Source organism: Drosophila bipectinata, chromosome 3L, assembly GCF_030179905.1.
Source record: "Drosophila bipectinata strain 14024-0381.07 chromosome 3L, DbipHiC1v2, whole genome shotgun sequence".
In the NCBI taxonomy this organism is placed as follows: domain Eukaryota; kingdom Metazoa; phylum Arthropoda; class Insecta; order Diptera; family Drosophilidae; genus Drosophila; species Drosophila bipectinata.
The window spans coordinates 26,785,723-26,804,657 of record NC_091738.1 but is presented as its reverse complement, the minus strand read 5'-3'; the positions used below and the strand labels follow the sequence as shown (position 1 = coordinate 26,804,657).

Below are 18,935 nucleotides of genomic sequence, written 5' to 3'. Positions count from 1 at the left end.
CAGGCGAGCCGCTCATCGCCCCACCAGCCCCGCCAACCCCGGACCAGCAGGTTCTAACGTGCTTGTGGCGATGGCGGCATCAAGCAAACGTTTTAGCAGCGATGCATAGTGGTTCCGCCCATTGGCAAAAAATAAAAAAGTCATAACAACAAAAATTTACGAAAAGTAAATAAATCGTTACTAAAATGTCCAAGCTTCTTCATTGCAAACTAGATTTTTCTAGAAATTTAACGTTTCTTTTTAAAAATGGAATTGAAACTGTGAACACGTCTTCATTTGCAAAGTGCATCTGCACGCATATATTTCACAACAAAAGCGAACTTCAAAGTGTTTGGTCAACTAATTACGCTGCCCAATTTATAAAATTGATTTTGAAGTTCAAGGTATTATTTTTAAGTTTCAATATTAATAAAAGCTAACATGTGTTGTCGTTATTATAAAATTAATTCTCATTTTGTTATGTTTTTAGTATCTTTTTTTTTTTTTTTTTTTCGCGGTCTTTCAGAATTTGGAACTGGCTTGTGCATCAATAAGAGCATCAGCTAGCATTCCTGTATTCATCATAAAGCTTAGAGGCCCAGACTAACTAAGAGGAGTTAGTAAGGAAATTTAAAATTCTATAATTTAAATTAGAGGGACAGGAAAGAGATGTAATAGAGTAGAGACCATTGTAGTTCGAACATAATACCCTAAAAGGGTCATGCAGTGGATATGTCGAACTACAACGGCTAAGGAACAGAGGACTAAAGTTTCGAGTCCTTCTATTAGGAATGTTGAAATTTAAGCGTGTTAGTAAATGCTGGCTATCTACATCCCCGTTAATAAGGTTATGCAGAAAAACTACACCGAGCATTGTCCTACGATTTGTTAAGCTAGGTAAGTTTATAAGTAAAAGTCTGCTACTGTAGGATGGAAGCTGAAGATTTGCATCCCAGTATAGACCTCTAAGTGCGAACATTAAAAAATTCTTTTGTACGGATTCTATGCGGTCCTTATGTACTCCTGTTGGGGACTCCAGACACATGAACCGTAATCCAGTATAGGACGGACCAAAGAAATAAATAATGTTTTGGTTATATAGGGGTTATTAAATTCTTTTGACCACCTTTTGATAAAACCAAGGACTCCTTTAGCCTTATTAACCATTAAGGAAATATGGTCGGCAAATTTAAGTTTGATGTCTAATAGGATGCCGAGATCATTAACCTGGGTTAATTTTTCTAAGGCAATCCCATTAATAGAATAAGTAGCTTGCAGAGGGCAAGAACGATAAAAAGACATATGTTTGCATTTAGATCCATTAAGTATTAGATCATTAGCTAAACACCATTTTTGAAAGTTATTAAGGTCAGACTGAAGACTGCATTGGGCAGAGATGGATTTGTACTGAAGACAAAGCTTTACATCATCTGCATACATAAGAACTAGAGAGTTCGTTAAAGCAGGGGGCAAGTCGTTTATAAAAAGCGTAAATAATAACGGGCCAAGATGACTTCCTTGAGGGACGCCGGATGTAGCACGGACCAAACGGGACTGTATGTTTTTAAATAAGACTCTTTGTGTCCTTCCATCTAGGTAGCTGGAGATCCACGTTCATATTCAGTTTACTCAACAATAGTGAGTGGTTAACTGAATCAAATGCTTTGCTGAAGTCTGTGTAAATTACATCGGTTTGATATCCCTTACAAAAGCCATCTATGACAAAGGATGTCAACTCCAATAAGTTTGTGGTGGTGGAGCGACGCTTAATAAAGCCATACTGACAAGGAGTGATAATCGAAGAGCAAAGGTGTTGAAAATGAGGGGTAATTAATTTTTCAAATAACTTTGGAATTGCCGACAACTTAGAGATGCCTCTGTAGTTAGCAGCCTCGGACTTTTTTCCTTTTTTATGTAGGGGAATTATAAATGATTCCTTCCACTTAAGGGGAAAAATCGAGGTTTCCAAAGATAAGTTGAAAAGTCTTAGAAGAGGTTTGCACCGAGCCCTGGCGCAATATTTTAGCAAACAGCCAGGTACTCCGTCGGGGCCTGGCGAATAAATGGGTTTTACCCTTAAAAGACCAGATAATAAGTTGTTCTCAGAAAAAAACGGACAGAAAATAAGATTTGCTGCTTCAATGTTAAATGCGTAAGGCTGATCTGTCCATTCACGCGGAGAATAAGTTGTTTGAAAAAATTCTCCGAATAGATCGGCAATGGCCTGATCCGAAGTCGCAGAAGAATTTTCAAACGTAAGCAGGGGTGAAAAAGATACGTGTTTACGCTTAGTGTTTACAAAATTATAAAACTGCTTTGGATCCTGAGTAAATTGAATCCGGCAACGGTCAATATAATTCCTATAACATTCAGCGTTATGCACGGTAAAATTCGACCGAGCTAGTAGGTATCTTGAGAAATCAACACTACTGCAGGTTTTTTATATTTAAGTAAAAGCTTATTTTTTTTATTTTTTAGGTTAGTGAGGCACCTTGTATACCAAGGAGGATTTGTTGAAGCGGACGGATATTTCCATGGCACACAGGAGTCAAAAAATTTATTTAAAGTAAAGTAAAATTTTTCTAAAGTGACGTTAAGATCCGTCATAAGATTAGAAACGTACCGAATAGCGGACAAATCCTGCCAATATGTAGGCGGTTCAGACATAGGCGGTATATATAAACATGTAATGTATAAAGATTTCACGGACATAGTGATTTTAACGCAAATAAATTCTATGTCACCAAACTCTTGGGATTTCACCTCTTCAGAAGCATAAGTAGAGTCTATGGAAATGAGGACTCCACCTCCTCTTCGCTGAGATCGATCCCGTCTAAAAGTGGTGTACTTACTTGGAAAAACTTCGGAGCTAAAGATCTCCGGATTTAACCAAGTTTCTGTAAATGCTATTATATGGGATGCAAAAAAAGAACTATCAGAATATAGCTTGGGGAGTTTGCTACGTAGCCCCCTAGTATTCTGATAGTTAAGAGTTAGTGAGGAAACTAGTTTTTTGGGTTAGTGGCCAAAGAAGAGGTGGAGGGTTGGTCAGTGGTTCCGATATTGGGAAGTCTCACTCCCACTGGTTTATAACCTTTGGTTTTTTTTTTTTTTTTTTTTTTATATATTCGTCTTTTTTACTTTTACGTAAAGTTTTAATTGTGATCCCCCAAAATTCCCCGATTTTGGGGGAATTAGGCCATCCTTAAAATGGCTTTCATGTACTTTCTTGAACTTTCTAACTCTAAAAACACCAAAGTTAAAGTAAACATTTCCGATCAATCAGTTATATGGCAGGTATATCATATAGTTATCCGATCTGGCTGATTTTAACATATTATTTTAGAACAAAAATAAAAATATTTTGTGCCAAGTTTCAAGTCCCTACTTCAACTAGAAGTATTTTTGGCCGCTCTCTCCAAGTGGCAGCACCAGGAGGACGACATCTGGACGGGCGAGCTGGTCCTGATCGCAGAGGATCACCAGCCGCCACAACAGTTGCTCACAGGAAGGGTAGGATCAACGTACGCCGACTGACAAAACTGACGGAAGAGCCAGGGTCGCTGTCGTCAGGACTAGCTCTGGACCGGAATATAGGAGAGCAGTCCACAAGCTGGCGCGGCTGCCAGTGAGTTGAAGCCGGCCTCCATCCGGGGCCGGTGTTAACGGATTCGTCGTGGTTGATTAGAATTGATATTAATTTGAAGTTGTTGTTAATTTGAATTGTTTTTTGTAGTTGAATTGATAGTATCTAAATGTAGGCTAAGATATCTTAGGGCGAAGCGGGAGAGAAAGCTCATATTCGCTCTTGGGCGAATTCGCCCTGCTTCGCCGCAATAAGCGGTTAGGCTTAAGATTAGAGAAAATATAGATTGAATTATAACGTTGATGAGGCGACATCTTGTTCGTTTTCTCTTTCGTAATTTTGTATATTTAGCAGCCACCCTTATTTTTTATTTTTTATGTTTCATCGTAATATACAAACTAATCTCATTAAACAGAATGATTGTCAGCTTTTTACTGGTGGAATGGTACTGATGGACTATAATGTGAATTTTACAGGGGTTAAGAAAAGGGATAAAAAATGATTTTGAAATTAAGCAAATTCCAGCAAGAAGCAAGTCCTTCATTGATAATCAAAAAATCGATTTATTCTTGAGAAGAATGTTTTATAATAAATAATAAAGATACAAATAATTAAATTCTTACCTTTAGTTTCATCAAAAAAACCACCATTACGATGAATGTTCGAAAAACATTAACATATACCATATTTCTAGGAAGTATAAAAAAAAAAGCTTTAGCAAATACTTTGTGAAAATGGTATGTGTATGTCAAGTATAATAATATCGTTTTTAGAAAAGAACAAGATGAGGCATTCTTTTTATTGCAATGTAGTCGATTAAGAAAATAGTTAACAGAATTTCCTTTGGTAGGCTTAGGCTGATGTCATAGTGTACGCGAGATGCGATGAGCAATGCGAGAAGATGGCAATGTGAGTGCTTTGCGAGAAGCGAGCTACATTGTTCTACTTTTTAGTTATTACTGTGATCTTGATGGATTTGGACAAATATATTTTACTTCACTTAAGTGCAACACTTAACTTTGTGTTAAAAAAACATTGGCGTCCATCCGCCTAACTGCGTAAGGAACAAAAAAAACAATTTATATAATGACTTGCGAAACCACCCAAAAAATTAGTTTCACTATTCACGGATTTCTATTTCGAATTTTTACTATGTCGGGTCAGGCAGCAAACAACATGTTTAAATAATTAATTAATAATGTACGCATTGTTGGTTGAGCATTGAGCATCCGCTCAGCCTATTATCTAAGGCGCGCGTACTCTCGTTCATTATTTCTTTGCACTCGCACTCTAAATTGACGTTTTTTTATATATTCCCAATTTCATATGCGGCAAAATAAAAATTTTTATAACGTTGTAAAATGGAATGCATTCGAACCTTTTATTTAACGTCATTGAAAATTATCAATGACCAAACATTGGTGACCCCGAAGTGATAGCTATTATATTCAACAAATTACCCAAAAGTCACGAAGACCCGCCAAGCCATATGTGGTGTAAAACAAACATTTGATAAATAAAAATTTGTGAACAATTTTTATACGTAGCTAAAAGGCAAACAGTTGTTCGTGTTCGCCGCGAGCAAATAAATTTTGAGCGATAAAATATTGGCGCCGGAATTGTTTACTTCAGGTTTGTCGGAATTTAATATAATCAATTAGGAACTCCAGCGGCTCAGTCACAAGATCACCCACTCCAACCCGTAGTGCTATTGTGCAAGGTCGTAGGTGTTCTCCAGGACTTACCTCTTAGATCCTCTCCAAGGAGCTCTTCAGCCTGTTTCCGAGGTGGATTATGCCATGCTCCACGTGCGACATGCCCAGATAGTCACATTATTCAGCGACATCAAGGCCATCCACGGGAAGTTTGAGGATTTGGACATTTCGCAGATCACTAGAGCCCTCCGATAGACTGTTTCGGAGCTCGTAAAGACGATGCATGCCGAAATCGAACCTTCGCTTTTCTCGAACTTCGCCCACTCCGCCCACGAGAATTATGATGTCGCGCTGAATTTATTGGAGAAACGTTTTAATAACAATCCCTTAAAATTTTAGGCGCATGTGAACGAGATTCTGGGCCTCAGTCTGTTGGAAGGTGAGAACCTTGAAGAATTTGGGTGCGACAAATCAAATAGCCGGCTGCATCTACCCAGGCTAAGTGGGAGGAGAGTCAAAACTCCTCAAGTTCAGGCGCGATACCTACTTGTGAGTCGAAATGGCCAAAATTTGGAGCAGCGATGTAGGACGCTGGAGGCTATAAACGTGGCCATGGCTGCATACGCCCCGGGCGCTCAGGTGGGAAGGCGTGGAGGTGCAAATAAGAGTAGATCATCTTTTAATGATCATTGTTAATGATGATCATCATCATCTTTGTTACTAATTCGCTTCTCCCTGCCTGTATTTTATGTGGTGGATGGTCCCATGTAATGTCTGCATGCCCCCGATTTCTGTCAATGTCTCCTGAGATCCGGCTTGGTAAGGCTAGGCGACTCGAGCTTTGTCGGAAGTGTCTCCAAACGGTCCATCACATAAGTGAGGGTCATTACAGCCTGCTGACTAAGAAGGACACACCCGCTGGACCTCCCCTTACTACTCTAATTTATTTCTACCATATTAATATTTAAAATTATCTATAAGTGAAGTTTATGTGATAACATTTAATGGTTGTCCCTAATGGACAGTTTTAAATAAACGTTACCCTGCTATTACAAAAAAAAAAAAAAATTACAGCCTGCTGCATTATCTGAAATAGCAGTCTTCTAGCGGCCAGCCTTTGGTTGGTCCTCCCACATCAGCAAGTTGCTCAAGGTCGCACCGGTGATATATCTTTGCGTGCTACACCGAGCATTCTTGTTCGTCGTCGCTCTAGAGCCATTGTTCTTATCGGAGCCTGTCTTTTTTATGAGCTGCTGTGTGTTAAGCAAATTCAGCCATCAGCCGGCCTTCCGTTCCTGCAGAAATCCCGACTTCGTTGGGTCGTGCGTGTCGGCGGTACACATTTCCCGAGAAGATCGCGGAAATGCCCACAAGGATGTTCCGAAGAGCGCAACTATGCTGGATCATCAGTTGGATTCTGTGCTCCACCGATTTTGGGAAATCAAAGACTATTGTGAAGTCTTTGCACCACCGTTAGAAACCGAGCCTATTGTGAAGCGGACGGAGGAGGAATTAGATTGCGATGCACATTTCGTGGAACATGTTGCTCGGCTGGATTCGCTCGCTTACGCTGTGAGACTTCCATTGAAATGCTGTTCTAAGTGGCTGGAAAAATCTTACTCACAAGCCTTTCGCCGTTCGATCAAAAGGAAGCTCTGCTGCCGTTCTCAATCGAAGGAGCAATATGCTGCCTTCATAAAGGAGTATTTGAAGTTGTCTCTAGTCCTTGCTGCTACGAACGTCACTGGCCAGAAATTCCTGCCACATCATTGTGTCTTAAAGAAGCACATTTCAACAACCAAGCTCAGGGTTATTTTTGATGGATCTGCTGTCACCACTTATAGATATTTATTGAATGACGTGTTAATATCTGGCCCCAAAGTTGCTGCATATTCTGTTAAGGTTCCGATGCCATCAGGCGGCCATTACTGAAGATATTTGCATTATGTATCGTTGCGTCAGGGTTTTTCCTGAGGATAGCAATCGGCAGTGCATTCTTTGCCGGGATTTCACCCAGGATGAGTGAATAAGCTGGATACTGTCACCTATGGAAAGAAGCCTGCCTCATTTTTAACAGTTCGGGCGAAGCATCAGTTGGCAGAGGATGAGCAATCAATATTTCCAAAAGGGGCCGAAATTCTGCGTCGCGACTTTTATGTGGATTATCTACTTTCCCGAGGCGACTCTATAGATGAAGCTATTAACATAATGCAGAAAACATCCGGAATCCTCGCCAAAGGTCAATTTCGGTTAAGGAAGTGGTGCTACAATTACTGAGCGCCATCATTGAGACGTATGGTTTAGGGCACGAATCTGCAAGCTATTTAGTCTGCTCGAAGTCTTGAGTTGCGCCTTTAAAGACTGTTACGGTGCCGAAGCTTGAATTATAGGGAGTCGAGTTGTTGGCTCGACTTATGTCGGAAGTATCGCAATTGAAGGTCTACGTTGGGAAGTATTTTTGCTGGTGCGATTCTGCTGTAGCTCTGTCTTTGATTCGAGAAGAACCCTATCGGTTTAATATTTTTGTCGCCAATCGAGTTTTGGCTATTCAGAAGCTAACTAGAGCAATGGAGTGGCGGTATGTTACCAGTATCCAGCTTGAACCCAGTAGATATCCTATCGCGTGGTGCTCTTCACAATGAACTGATTGAGAATAAGCTAACGGTCCTCCGTTTCTTCTTGGAGATCAAGATGAGTGGCCAACCGCGGTCCCATCTGAGAGATTGGACCTGGAGTTACATGCAAGGGTCCTGCTCATTCAGGCTCCGTACGTGGATACAACAGCGGTTTATAAGTGCTCTAATTCGTTTCCAGCACTGCAAAGGGCATTTGCTTACGTATACAAGTTTTCTCGACGAATTCGCCACAAAAGTGTCACGGCTAGCGATATCAAGTCTGGAACGCAGCTTTTATTACGACTTGTGCAGCTTGTGCATTTATGGGAGGGCATAAAGGTTCTTGAAATGGAAAAGAGATAGCGGTATTCAGCACACTTGCCACATCCTCTCCGTAAACGGTCGCCCAAATAATTTAGATAGTCAGCATCCAATTATACTTCCTAGAAGCCATCCAGTTACGCTGTCCATAATTGTCGATTTCCATGAGCGGAATTTACATACGGGACCTTGCGAGCTGTTGGCGATCATTCGGTCCCAACATTGGCCTATTGGGGGGAGAAAAACGGTGTCGAAGGCATCATTTGTTTTGCCACCAAAGCCGTCCACCTGGAGCTTGTACGGGATCTGTCCACAGCTCCTTTTCTGCAGGCCCTAAAGGGTCTGACAACACAACTAACTTTGTTGGAGCCAAGAACGAGCTAAAGGAGCTGCTCCAATTTTTTATAAGCGATGAGCATCAACGGGCTCTGCTGGAGTTTTGCTCAATGAAGTCAATCGAATGGCATCTCAAGCTATCGAGCATCCAATCAGCCTATTATCTAAAGCGGGAGCTAACATGCCCCTCTCTACGGCCACATGGAAACAAAGCAGATTCGGCAACTGCAAGCCTAGTGCAACAACAACAACACCGCCAACATGGAACGAATTCACACATCCATTTGCACTCGTAGATATACACTCATACATACACTCATACGTACACACACACTCATACTTTTTATAATAAATACTCAGTCTTATTAGCAGTCTTATTCTGTTTTCCACACAACACAGCCGTTTTGTTCGTAAGCTTCCTTCTAAAATCTTCTAGGATAACTCGCATACGAGACATCCTCTATTCTCTCGATCACTGGACTGTAATGGATCACTGGATCATTATATCTTTGGGCTTGACCCTAAATTGGTGTTCTTTTGTATATTCCCAATTTCATACGCTGCCAAATAAAGATTTTTATACCGTTACCAAGTTAAATGCATTCGGACTTTATATTTATCGTCGCTGAAAAATATCAATGGCCAAACAGACTACATATTAAAAAAAAATTAGTATTCGGTTGGAGAAACGTTGGCCAAATTTTGCAACATAAAATTAAATTAGAAGTAATTAAATCACAGAAAGCAACAAAACAATCGTACGCTCTGAACGAGTTGAAGCGATAAAGCTTAAACTCGCTTCGCTGTCGCATCTTTCGAGCGATTGCATATGAAAAAGGTTGCAGTGGTTTATCGCTCGATCTCACCCAATATTTTCGCATCGCTTTTCGCGCGCACTCTGACATCAGCCTTAAGATAGGCTTTTTCATGATTTTTTAACAGTATTTTACCAATATAGAATTTTTTTTGCGTAGGCTTTCACACACAAATCCTTAGAATTAGTGGTCAGTGTCATAAAACAATACCTTTACTTTAGTGTATAATTTATTCAGATGGGACGAACAGAAAATTTGAACGCACAGTCATTTTTTAAAAGAAAACTTAGATGCAAATTTAATTCTTTTCAAGAATAACAGGGGCGTCTGTTTTACAGATACAGCTTATACAGTGGCACAGTAACATTACAACTATTGATATGAAACTATTGTTACAGACAAGGGTAACATTTTATTTTAAACACCCTTCATTACGTAAACTTGTTTAATATTTGGTTCATATTTATACGAAATTCATAAACTTGACAAATGACATTGTTTCTGGTTTGCCAAGTTATTATTAAAGATATCCGCTATCATATCTTTCATTGCGACTTATTTTAACTCGCTTTTCTCCATGATTTTCCGTTTGAAATGGTGTCTTGAACTCCGAATGGAATACAGGATTTTTTTTCCAAAGCCTGTGCGCTTTGATTGTTCCCGTAAGAAACTGTTGATAACCAAACGTCTAAGGTGCAATGCCTCTTTCGTCGCCAATATCTGTGCCAGGTATTAAGCTTTCGTGTTGCTAAGTGTCACGTAGTCTTTCTTCTCAGACTTCAAATACAAAACCGCTGTATTACTTACTCTTTCCAACGTCTCCAGCCCAGAATCCGCATATCCAGTCAAGTCATATCCTTTGATAGCTTAACTTTATGTCCAACGTGCCTGCTAAATACCTTATTAAATATTGACCGTAAATGTTCATGATGAGGCTCCTTATTCATTTGTGTCGATTTCCCAATATCGATAAAAGTATCGCTAATTGTTGATTGATACATCTCTAGATCCTCCCACTTTCCCCACTTCCCTACCTGGAAGCCTGGTTCCAACAGTGTTTGTACTGTTCTACTGTCTTGCATGTTGTGCCTCTTTAACATGTCCAATATATATGTCGTCTGGTTCATCAATATCCTACCGATCTCGACGTCGCGTATAATCTCCACTTGCCAAACCAAAGAACACTTGGCAAGCTACAAGTGTTACAAATCGTCAACATATAGTAGATTAAAACCATACAAAAATTACCTTGGATAGCCATTACAATATATATAAACATGTTCATTCTGGCATGCCTCGAATCCAATACTACAAGCTTTACATTCCATTTCCTTTCTGCTTTGCTTTAATACATATATTGCTTTGTTCAATTGTAACACACAATTTTTACCAGCCTTGTCAATGTAACCCTCGGGATGCTTCATATGAACAACCTTCATTGCCTCACTCTTTAATTATGCTGTACCTACAGCCATCTGATGTAAATGTAACTCTTGATCTGATGCCTTGGGTAAGCTTTCTGATGAAAGCATTGTGTGCAACTCATCGCATCCTCGTATGTCAATGGATCAACGAGCTCCTCGTAGACGACCTGGTTTTCCCTCCCTAACTATTTTAGGTCTGCTTGGTCCAATACGATCGTTTTCCACCTGCTGTTGCTCAATAACATCCAGAGGTACATCATTATGACCATCCTGCGACTCGATGCCTTGTTCCTCGGAGCTTTCTTACTTCTTTCCTTGATTATCATCCATAAGCAGCTCCACTGGCGACTTTGCAAACGCAATCGTTCTCCTGATCTCCTGCTTAGATACTGTGAATGATTTTGGTGAAACTTCCTTGAACAGAAAATCTCGTTTCTTAACCACTTTTCTAGCTTTCTTATTGAAAAGCCTGTTTGCTTTTGACACCAAGGAATAGCCGACTAATTTATATGCCTTTTCTTTTGGCTGGAACTTTCCATGTCAAATTTTTTCCAAAGAGATCGTTGTTGATCCAAGTGTCACACTATGGGGCCTGACCACTTTTTGTTGCCATAAGTCATTTTTTAAAAGTCGTTAAAATAAGGATCTAATGACGTCATTACCTTAAGATAAAATCAAGGTAATTCATGTAGAGGACATTTCGGATGATCAATTTGTAAGTCATAAGTCATTTTTTAAAAGTCGTTAAAATAAGGATCTAATGACGTCATTACCTTAAGATAAAATCAAGGTAATTCATGTAGAGGACATTTCGGATGATCAATTTGTATTTTCCTTTGATATGGAACTACAAACCGCAGAATAAAATGACAATAGAATTAAGGTTCTTAGACACAATATTGAAATTATTCTACATGAATTTTAAAAATAAACTCTTTACACCTAATCAAGCCTGTGATAAATGCAAATGGATATTTAAAAGCGTACTATTGCCTTTTTTTCTTGTTCAATAAATTAAAATAGACAAATAAAAATATATTTTTATGAGTTTTTTACGGCATTTTATGGTGAAATACTAAAATAGGTACATTTTCTCAAAACATATTAATTTTTTTTATTATGAACCTAAATCCGAAAACCACACCCTAATATTTCAATTTTTTGATAGAGATATTAATTTCAGCCACAAAAAGTGGTCGTTGGTTCCATAATGCATCGCCATTACGTCTGACTTCTTGCAAAACCATGCTTCAGAAGGAGTTTCACCCACTAAAGCGGCTGTTTATGATCGATTCTTCATGTAACCAGCCGTTTGAATTGCTTCTGCCCAAAGCGACTCGTCTATTTAAGTCCGCATGTGCGCGCATTCTTCTCGTCATTTCCACAAGTATATGATATTCCTCCTGTGGAGTATATGGTATATGGAGTATGATTCCATTGGTCCTGAGAAATTCGTCGAAGCGCCTGAGGCTTTTCCCGTTTCCCGTTCATCAACAGTGGCGCAGTAACATTAAAACTAATGATATAAACTATCGTTCCGAATAAGTTCATATTGTATTTTTAACAAATTACAGGTTTCTATCGCTACCACTCAGGAGCCTTGGCTGCTTTTTGATGCCGTTCAAACCATCGTAGCTCCTTTATTGTGGACTGTGCTCCTTTAATGTTAAATACACCCCAGACATCAGCGTCCTCAGTCATCCTTCTTCTGGAACTCCGCAGTTGTCATTCTCCGAGGAATTCCTCTCTCGCTCTGGTGAAACGAAGGCAACTAAATCTCTTTAGTTAGGTAGCTTCAAAAACTGATGCGACGAATGCTTTTTTTTACAAAATTTTTACCAAGTTTCAAAAGGATGGGACGACTATATCATATAGCTGTCATATAATTAATTGATCGACAATGTTATTAATTCGGTGTTCTTAGAGTTCGAGAGTTCGAATTTTGTAGGAATGCTATTTTTGGCCCACATAATACGACCCAACAATGGATCGGCCGACTTTATTATATAGCTGCCATATTACTGAACAATCGGAAGACAGAAAGTTGAAACTTCGTATAGATTCCTTCCTATTCGAAGGGCATATGAAATTTCTCTGCCCGCACACTGTATAAACGTCTAGGCCTAGCCCTACTAGAGGCCTACTATATCATTATTTCAATGTATTTACTGTATTTATAACACAGCAGAAAAAAATTTAAAGCGACACGGAGCAATAACTGAAGCTAAAAAATATTTTCGCGCAACACCGTCTCGGTAATATCCGTCTAGGTAAAATCTCGGTAATTGCGGTAGAGTTTTTGGCTGATGTGTAAAGGGTTCGAGCTGAGCTGGAAAAATATTACTAAAATAAAGCTATTTTTGTAATAGCTTTATTGAAATATTTAATACCTTTATTGGTTATTGAAATATAACCAATTAATTTCAATAAAAAATCTAAAAAAAAAAAGGCCCAAGCTTCTAAAAATACCATAGTTGCTATGGTATAGTAGAATCAAAAATAGAATCTATACGAATCCCAAATTTCTATCTTCCAAAACACTAAAGTTGGGTGATTTCCGATTGTTCACTTATATGAAAGCTAAAGGATAGGATTTGGTGGGTTATTTTATTTATTAAATACCGCTGATGCAAAATCCGAACTCTCTAATTCGAAAAACCAAAGTTATAGCATATCCGATCAATCAGTTATATGGCAGCTATAGAATATAGGAGGTATCTCAGGAGGTAATCCTGATCAAGAGTATATATACTTTATAGAGTCGGAGATGTCGCCTTCACTGCGTTGCACACTTTTTACCAAAATTGTAATACCAAGGGTATAAAAAATATGTAGAATTTCCTTTCAAAATTAACATTTTCTCTAAATTTGTTCATGTTTATCCATTTATCATCAGATTCTGGATTTTTTTAGATTTTTAGTTATTCATTATTTCTTTGACAGAAAAGTACCTATTACTGTGGGCTTAAGTGGCAAAAATCTTAAAGGAACCAGTATCACACCTAAATCAATTTTTTTTAATTTTACAAATTTTTGTTTAAATAGAGTATGATCTCAAAAGACTGACTTTTTGAATTATATATATTTATATTATTTTTATATATTTATATTATTTACAAACAATTTACACACAAATCCTTAGAATTAGTGGTCAGTGTCATAAAACAATACCTTTACTTTAGTGTATAATTTATTCAGATGGGACGAACAGAAAATTTGAACGCACAGTCATTTTTTAAAAGAAAACTTAGATGCAAATTTAATTCTTTTCAAGAATAACAGGGGCGTCTGTTTTACAGATACAGCTTATACAGTGGCACAGTAACATTACAACTATTGATATGAAACTATTGTTACAGACAAGGGTAACATTTTATTTTAAACACCCTTCATTACGTAAACTTGTTTAATATTTGGTTCATATTTATACGAAATTCATAAACTTGACAAATGACATTGTTTCTGGTTTGCCAAGTTATTATTAAAGATATCCGCTATCATATCTTTCATTGCGACTTATTTTAACTCGCTTTTCTCCATGATTTTCCGTTTGAAATGGTGTCTTGAACTCCGAATGGAATACAGGATTTTTTTTCCAAAGCCTGTGCGCTTTGATTGTTCCCGTAAGAAACTGTTGATAACCAAACGTCTAAGGTGCAATGCCTCTTTCGTCGCCAATATCTGTGCCAGGTATTAAGCTTTCGTGTTGCTAAGTGTCACGTAGTCTTTCTTCTCAGACTTCAAATACAAAACCGCTGTATTACTTACTCTTTCCAACGTCTCCAGCCCAGAATCCGCATATCCAGTCAAGTCATATCCTTTGATAGCTTAACTTTATGTCCAACGTGCCTGCTAAATACCTTATTAAATATTGACCGTAAATGTTCATGATGAGGCTCCTTATTCATTTGTGTCGATTTCCCAATATCGATAAAAGTATCGCTAATTGTTGATTGATACATCTCTAGATCCTCCCACTTTCCCCACTTCCCTACCTGGAAGCCTGGTTCCAACAGTGTTTGTACTGTTCTACTGTCTTGCATGTTGTGCCTCTTTAACATGTCCAATATATATGTCGTCTGGTTCATCAATATCCTACCGATCTCGACGTCGCGTATAATCTCCACTTGCCAAACCAAAGAACACTTGGCAAGCTACAAGTGTTACAAATCGTCAACATATAGTAGATTAAAACCATACAAAAATTACCTTGGATAGCCATTACAATATATATAAACATGTTCATTCTGGCATGCCTCGAATCCAATACTACAAGCTTTACATTCCATTTCCTTTCTGCTTTGCTTTAATACATATATTGCTTTGTTCAATTGTAACACACAATTTTTACCAGCCTTGTCAATGTAACCCTCGGGATGCTTCATATGAACAACCTTCATTGCCTCACTCTTTAATTATGCTGTACCTACAGCCATCTGATGTAAATGTAACTCTTGATCTGATGCCTTGGGTAAGCTTTCTGATGAAAGCATTGTGTGCAACTCATCGCATCCTCGTATGTCAATGGATCAACGAGCTCCTCGTAGACGACCTGGTTTTCCCTCCCTAACTATTTTAGGTCTGCTTGGTCCAATACGATCGTTTTCCACCTGCTGTTGCTCAATAACATCCAGAGGTACATCATTATGACCATCCTGCGACTCGATGCCTTGTTCCTCGGAGCTTTCTTACTTCTTTCCTTGATTATCATCCATAAGCAGCTCCACTGGCGACTTTGCAAACGCAATCGTTCTCCTGATCTCCTGCTTAGATACTGTGAATGATTTTGGTGAAACTTCCTTGAACAGAAAATCTCGTTTCTTAACCACTTTTCTAGCTTTCTTATTGAAAAGCCTGTTTGCTTTTGACACCAAGGAATAGCCGACTAATTTATATGCCTTTTCTTTTGGCTGGAACTTTCCATGTCAAATTTTTTCCAAAGAGATCGTTGTTGATCCAAGTGTCACACTATGGGGCCTGACCACTTTTTGTTGCCATAAGTCATTTTTTAAAAGTCGTTAAAATAAGGATCTAATGACGTCATTACCTTAAGATAAAATCAAGGTAATTCATGTAGAGGACATTTCGGATGATCAATTTGTAAGTCATAAGTCATTTTTTAAAAGTCGTTAAAATAAGGATCTAATGACGTCATTACCTTAAGATAAAATCAAGGTAATTCATGTAGAGGACATTTCGGATGATCAATTTGTATTTTCCTTTGATATGGAACTACAAACCGCAGAATAAAATGACAATAGAATTAAGGTTCTTAGACACAATATTGAAATTATTCTACATGAATTTTAAAAATAAACTCTTTACACCTAATCAAGCCTGTGATAAATGCAAATGGATATTTAAAAGCGTACTATTGCCTTTTTTTCTTGTTCAATAAATTAAAATAGACAAATAAAAATATATTTTTATGAGTTTTTTACGGCATTTTATGGTGAAATACTAAAATAGGTACATTTTCTCAAAACATATTAATTTTTTTTATTATGAACCTAAATCCGAAAACCACACCCTAATATTTCAATTTTTTGATAGAGATATTAATTTCAGCCACAAAAAGTGGTCGTTGGTTCCATAATGCATCGCCATTACGTCTGACTTCTTGCAAAACCATGCTTCAGAAGGAGTTTCACCCACTAAAGCGGCTGTTTATGATCGATTCTTCATGTAACCAGCCGTTTGAATTGCTTCTGCCCAAAGCGACTCGTCTATTTAAGTCCGCATGTGCGCGCATTCTTCTCGTCATTTCCACAAGTATATGATATTCCTCCTGTGGAGTATATGGTATATGGAGTATGATTCCATTGGTCCTGAGAAATTCGTCGAAGCGCCTGAGGCTTTTCCCGTTTCCCGTTCATCAACAGTGGCGCAGTAACATTAAAACTAATGATATAAACTATCGTTCCGAATAAGTTCATATTGTATTTTTAACAAATTACAGGTTTCTATCGCTACCACTCAGGAGCCTTGGCTGCTTTTTGATGCCGTTCAAACCATCGTAGCTCCTTTATTGTGGACTGTGCTCCTTTAATGTTAAATACACCCCAGACATCAGCGTCCTCAGTCATCCTTCTTCTGGAACTCCGCAGTTGTCATTCTCCGAGGAATTCCTCTCTCGCTCTGGTGAAACGAAGGCAACTAAATCTCTTTAGTTAGGTAGCTTCAAAAACTGATGCGACGAATGCTTTTTTTTACAAAATTTTTACCAAGTTTCAAAAGGATGGGACGACTATATCATATAGCTGTCATATAATTAATTGATCGACAATGTTATTAATTCGGTGTTCTTAGAGTTCGAGAGTTCGAATTTTGTAGGAATGCTATTTTTGGCCCACATAATACGACCCAACAATGGATCGGCCGACTTTATTATATAGCTGCCATATTACTGAACAATCGGAAGACAGAAAGTTGAAACTTCGTATAGATTCCTTCCTATTCGAAGGGCATATGAAATTTCTCTGCCCGCACACTGTATAAACGTCTAGGCCTAGCCCTACTAGAGGCCTACTATATCATTATTTCAATGTATTTACTGTATTTATAACACAGCAGAAAAAAATTTAAAGCGACACGGAGCAATAACTGAAGCTAAAAAATATTTTCGCGCAACACCGTCTCGGTAATATCCGTCTAGGTAAAATCTCGGTAATTGCGGTAGAGTTTTTGGCTGATGTGTAAAGGGTTCGAGCTGAGCTGGAAAAATATTACTAAAATAAAGCTATTTTTGTAATAGCTTTATTGAAATATTTAATACCTTTATTGGTTATTGAAATATAACCAATTAATTTCAATAAAAAATCTAAAAAAAAAAAGGCCCAAGCTTCTAAAAATACCATAGTTGCTATGGTATAGTAGAATCAAAAATAGAATCTATACGAATCCCAAATTTCTATCTTCCAAAACACTAAAGTTGGGTGATTTCCGATTGTTCACTTATATGAAAGCTAAAGGATAGGATTTGGTGGGTTATTTTATTTATTAAATACCGCTGATGCAAAATCCGAACTCTCTAATTCGAAAAACCAAAGTTATAGCATATCCGATCAATCAGTTATATGGCAGCTATAGAATATAGGAGGTATCTCAGGAGGTAATCCTGATCAAGAGTATATATACTTTATAGAGTCGGAGATGTCGCCTTCACTGCGTTGCACACTTTTTACCAAAATTGTAATACCAAGGGTATAAAAAATATGTAGAATTTCCTTTCAAAATTAACATTTTCTCTAAATTTGTTCATGTTTATCCATTTATCATCAGATTCTGGATTTTTTTAGATTTTTAGTTATTCATTATTTCTTTGACAGAAAAGTACCTATTACTGTGGGCTTAAGTGGCAAAAATCTTAAAGGAACCAGTATCACACCTAAATCAATTTTTTTTAATTTTACAAATTTTTGTTTAAATAGAGTATGATCTCAAAAGACTGACTTTTTGAATTATATATATTTATATTATTTTTATATATTTATATTATTTATTTATTTATTTATATTTATATTAGAATTATTATTATCACCATTAATTTGCAAGATTTATTAAAATATATTTATTGAGGCACCGAATTTTAATATACCTACATAGGAAAAAAAGTGTGAAACGTATATATAAACAAATACATTTTTCAATGTGACCCATCTTCTTTTACTAGTCATTTCTTTAAGTTTATTTGATAATAGTTAGTTGGTCTAGGCATTAGCTTCACAAAACAGAATAAGCAATTAAAAAAAAAAAGTTCAATTAAATGGAATTGAAATACTGATTGTTTTCGCTAAGGTCAAATTATTATAATTAATAAATTACTCACTCTTATAGAAGTTTATAAGACTTTTACATTTTTAAGCGTACTTTTTAAGATGGATTTTATTTTATTCAACTGTGCGTATTAAATTTTATTTTTATGCAAGGTACAACTTTTCTTAATCTTGTTAGACACAACTGCAATAGCAAACTAATGTATAACTGTGAAAATAGATTATGTCGTTAGATTATTTAAATTAAACGACAAAAGACTAATTTGTTTGAACTTTGTATTCCTACTGGTCATTGCTAAAGCACTTATAAAGAACTAATATTTATAAAAAAATGTAATAAACACCCTTATACAACTTTATGCAATAAGTATAATATATATACTTATTATACTTACTTATTATAAATATAATTTTACATTATATACCTGT

At 37.3% G+C, this 18,935-nt stretch overlaps 1 protein-coding gene across 3 annotated transcripts in view; it reads right to left on the bottom strand.

Moving 5' to 3' along the window:
* The window catches only part of LOC108119101 (aminopeptidase N), a 408,837-nt gene extending 390,146 nt beyond the window's left edge, over positions 1-18,691 (bottom strand). The window contains exons 1-2 of one of the 3 annotated variants that reach the window (XM_070280361.1): positions 18,601-18,691; positions 4,189-4,255 (exon numbers count right to left, since the gene is read on the bottom strand). In XM_070280361.1, the coding sequence (XP_070136462.1) occupies positions 4,189-4,251 (63 nt within the window). In that variant the 5' untranslated portion in view covers positions 4,252-4,255; positions 18,601-18,691. Of the gene's footprint in view, positions 1-4,188; positions 4,256-18,559; positions 18,575-18,600 lie in introns of those variants that run through there. The other 2 variants (XM_070280362.1, XM_070280363.1) reach the window with 2 other exon arrangements.
* Positions 18,692-18,935: the final 244 nt, after the last annotated feature.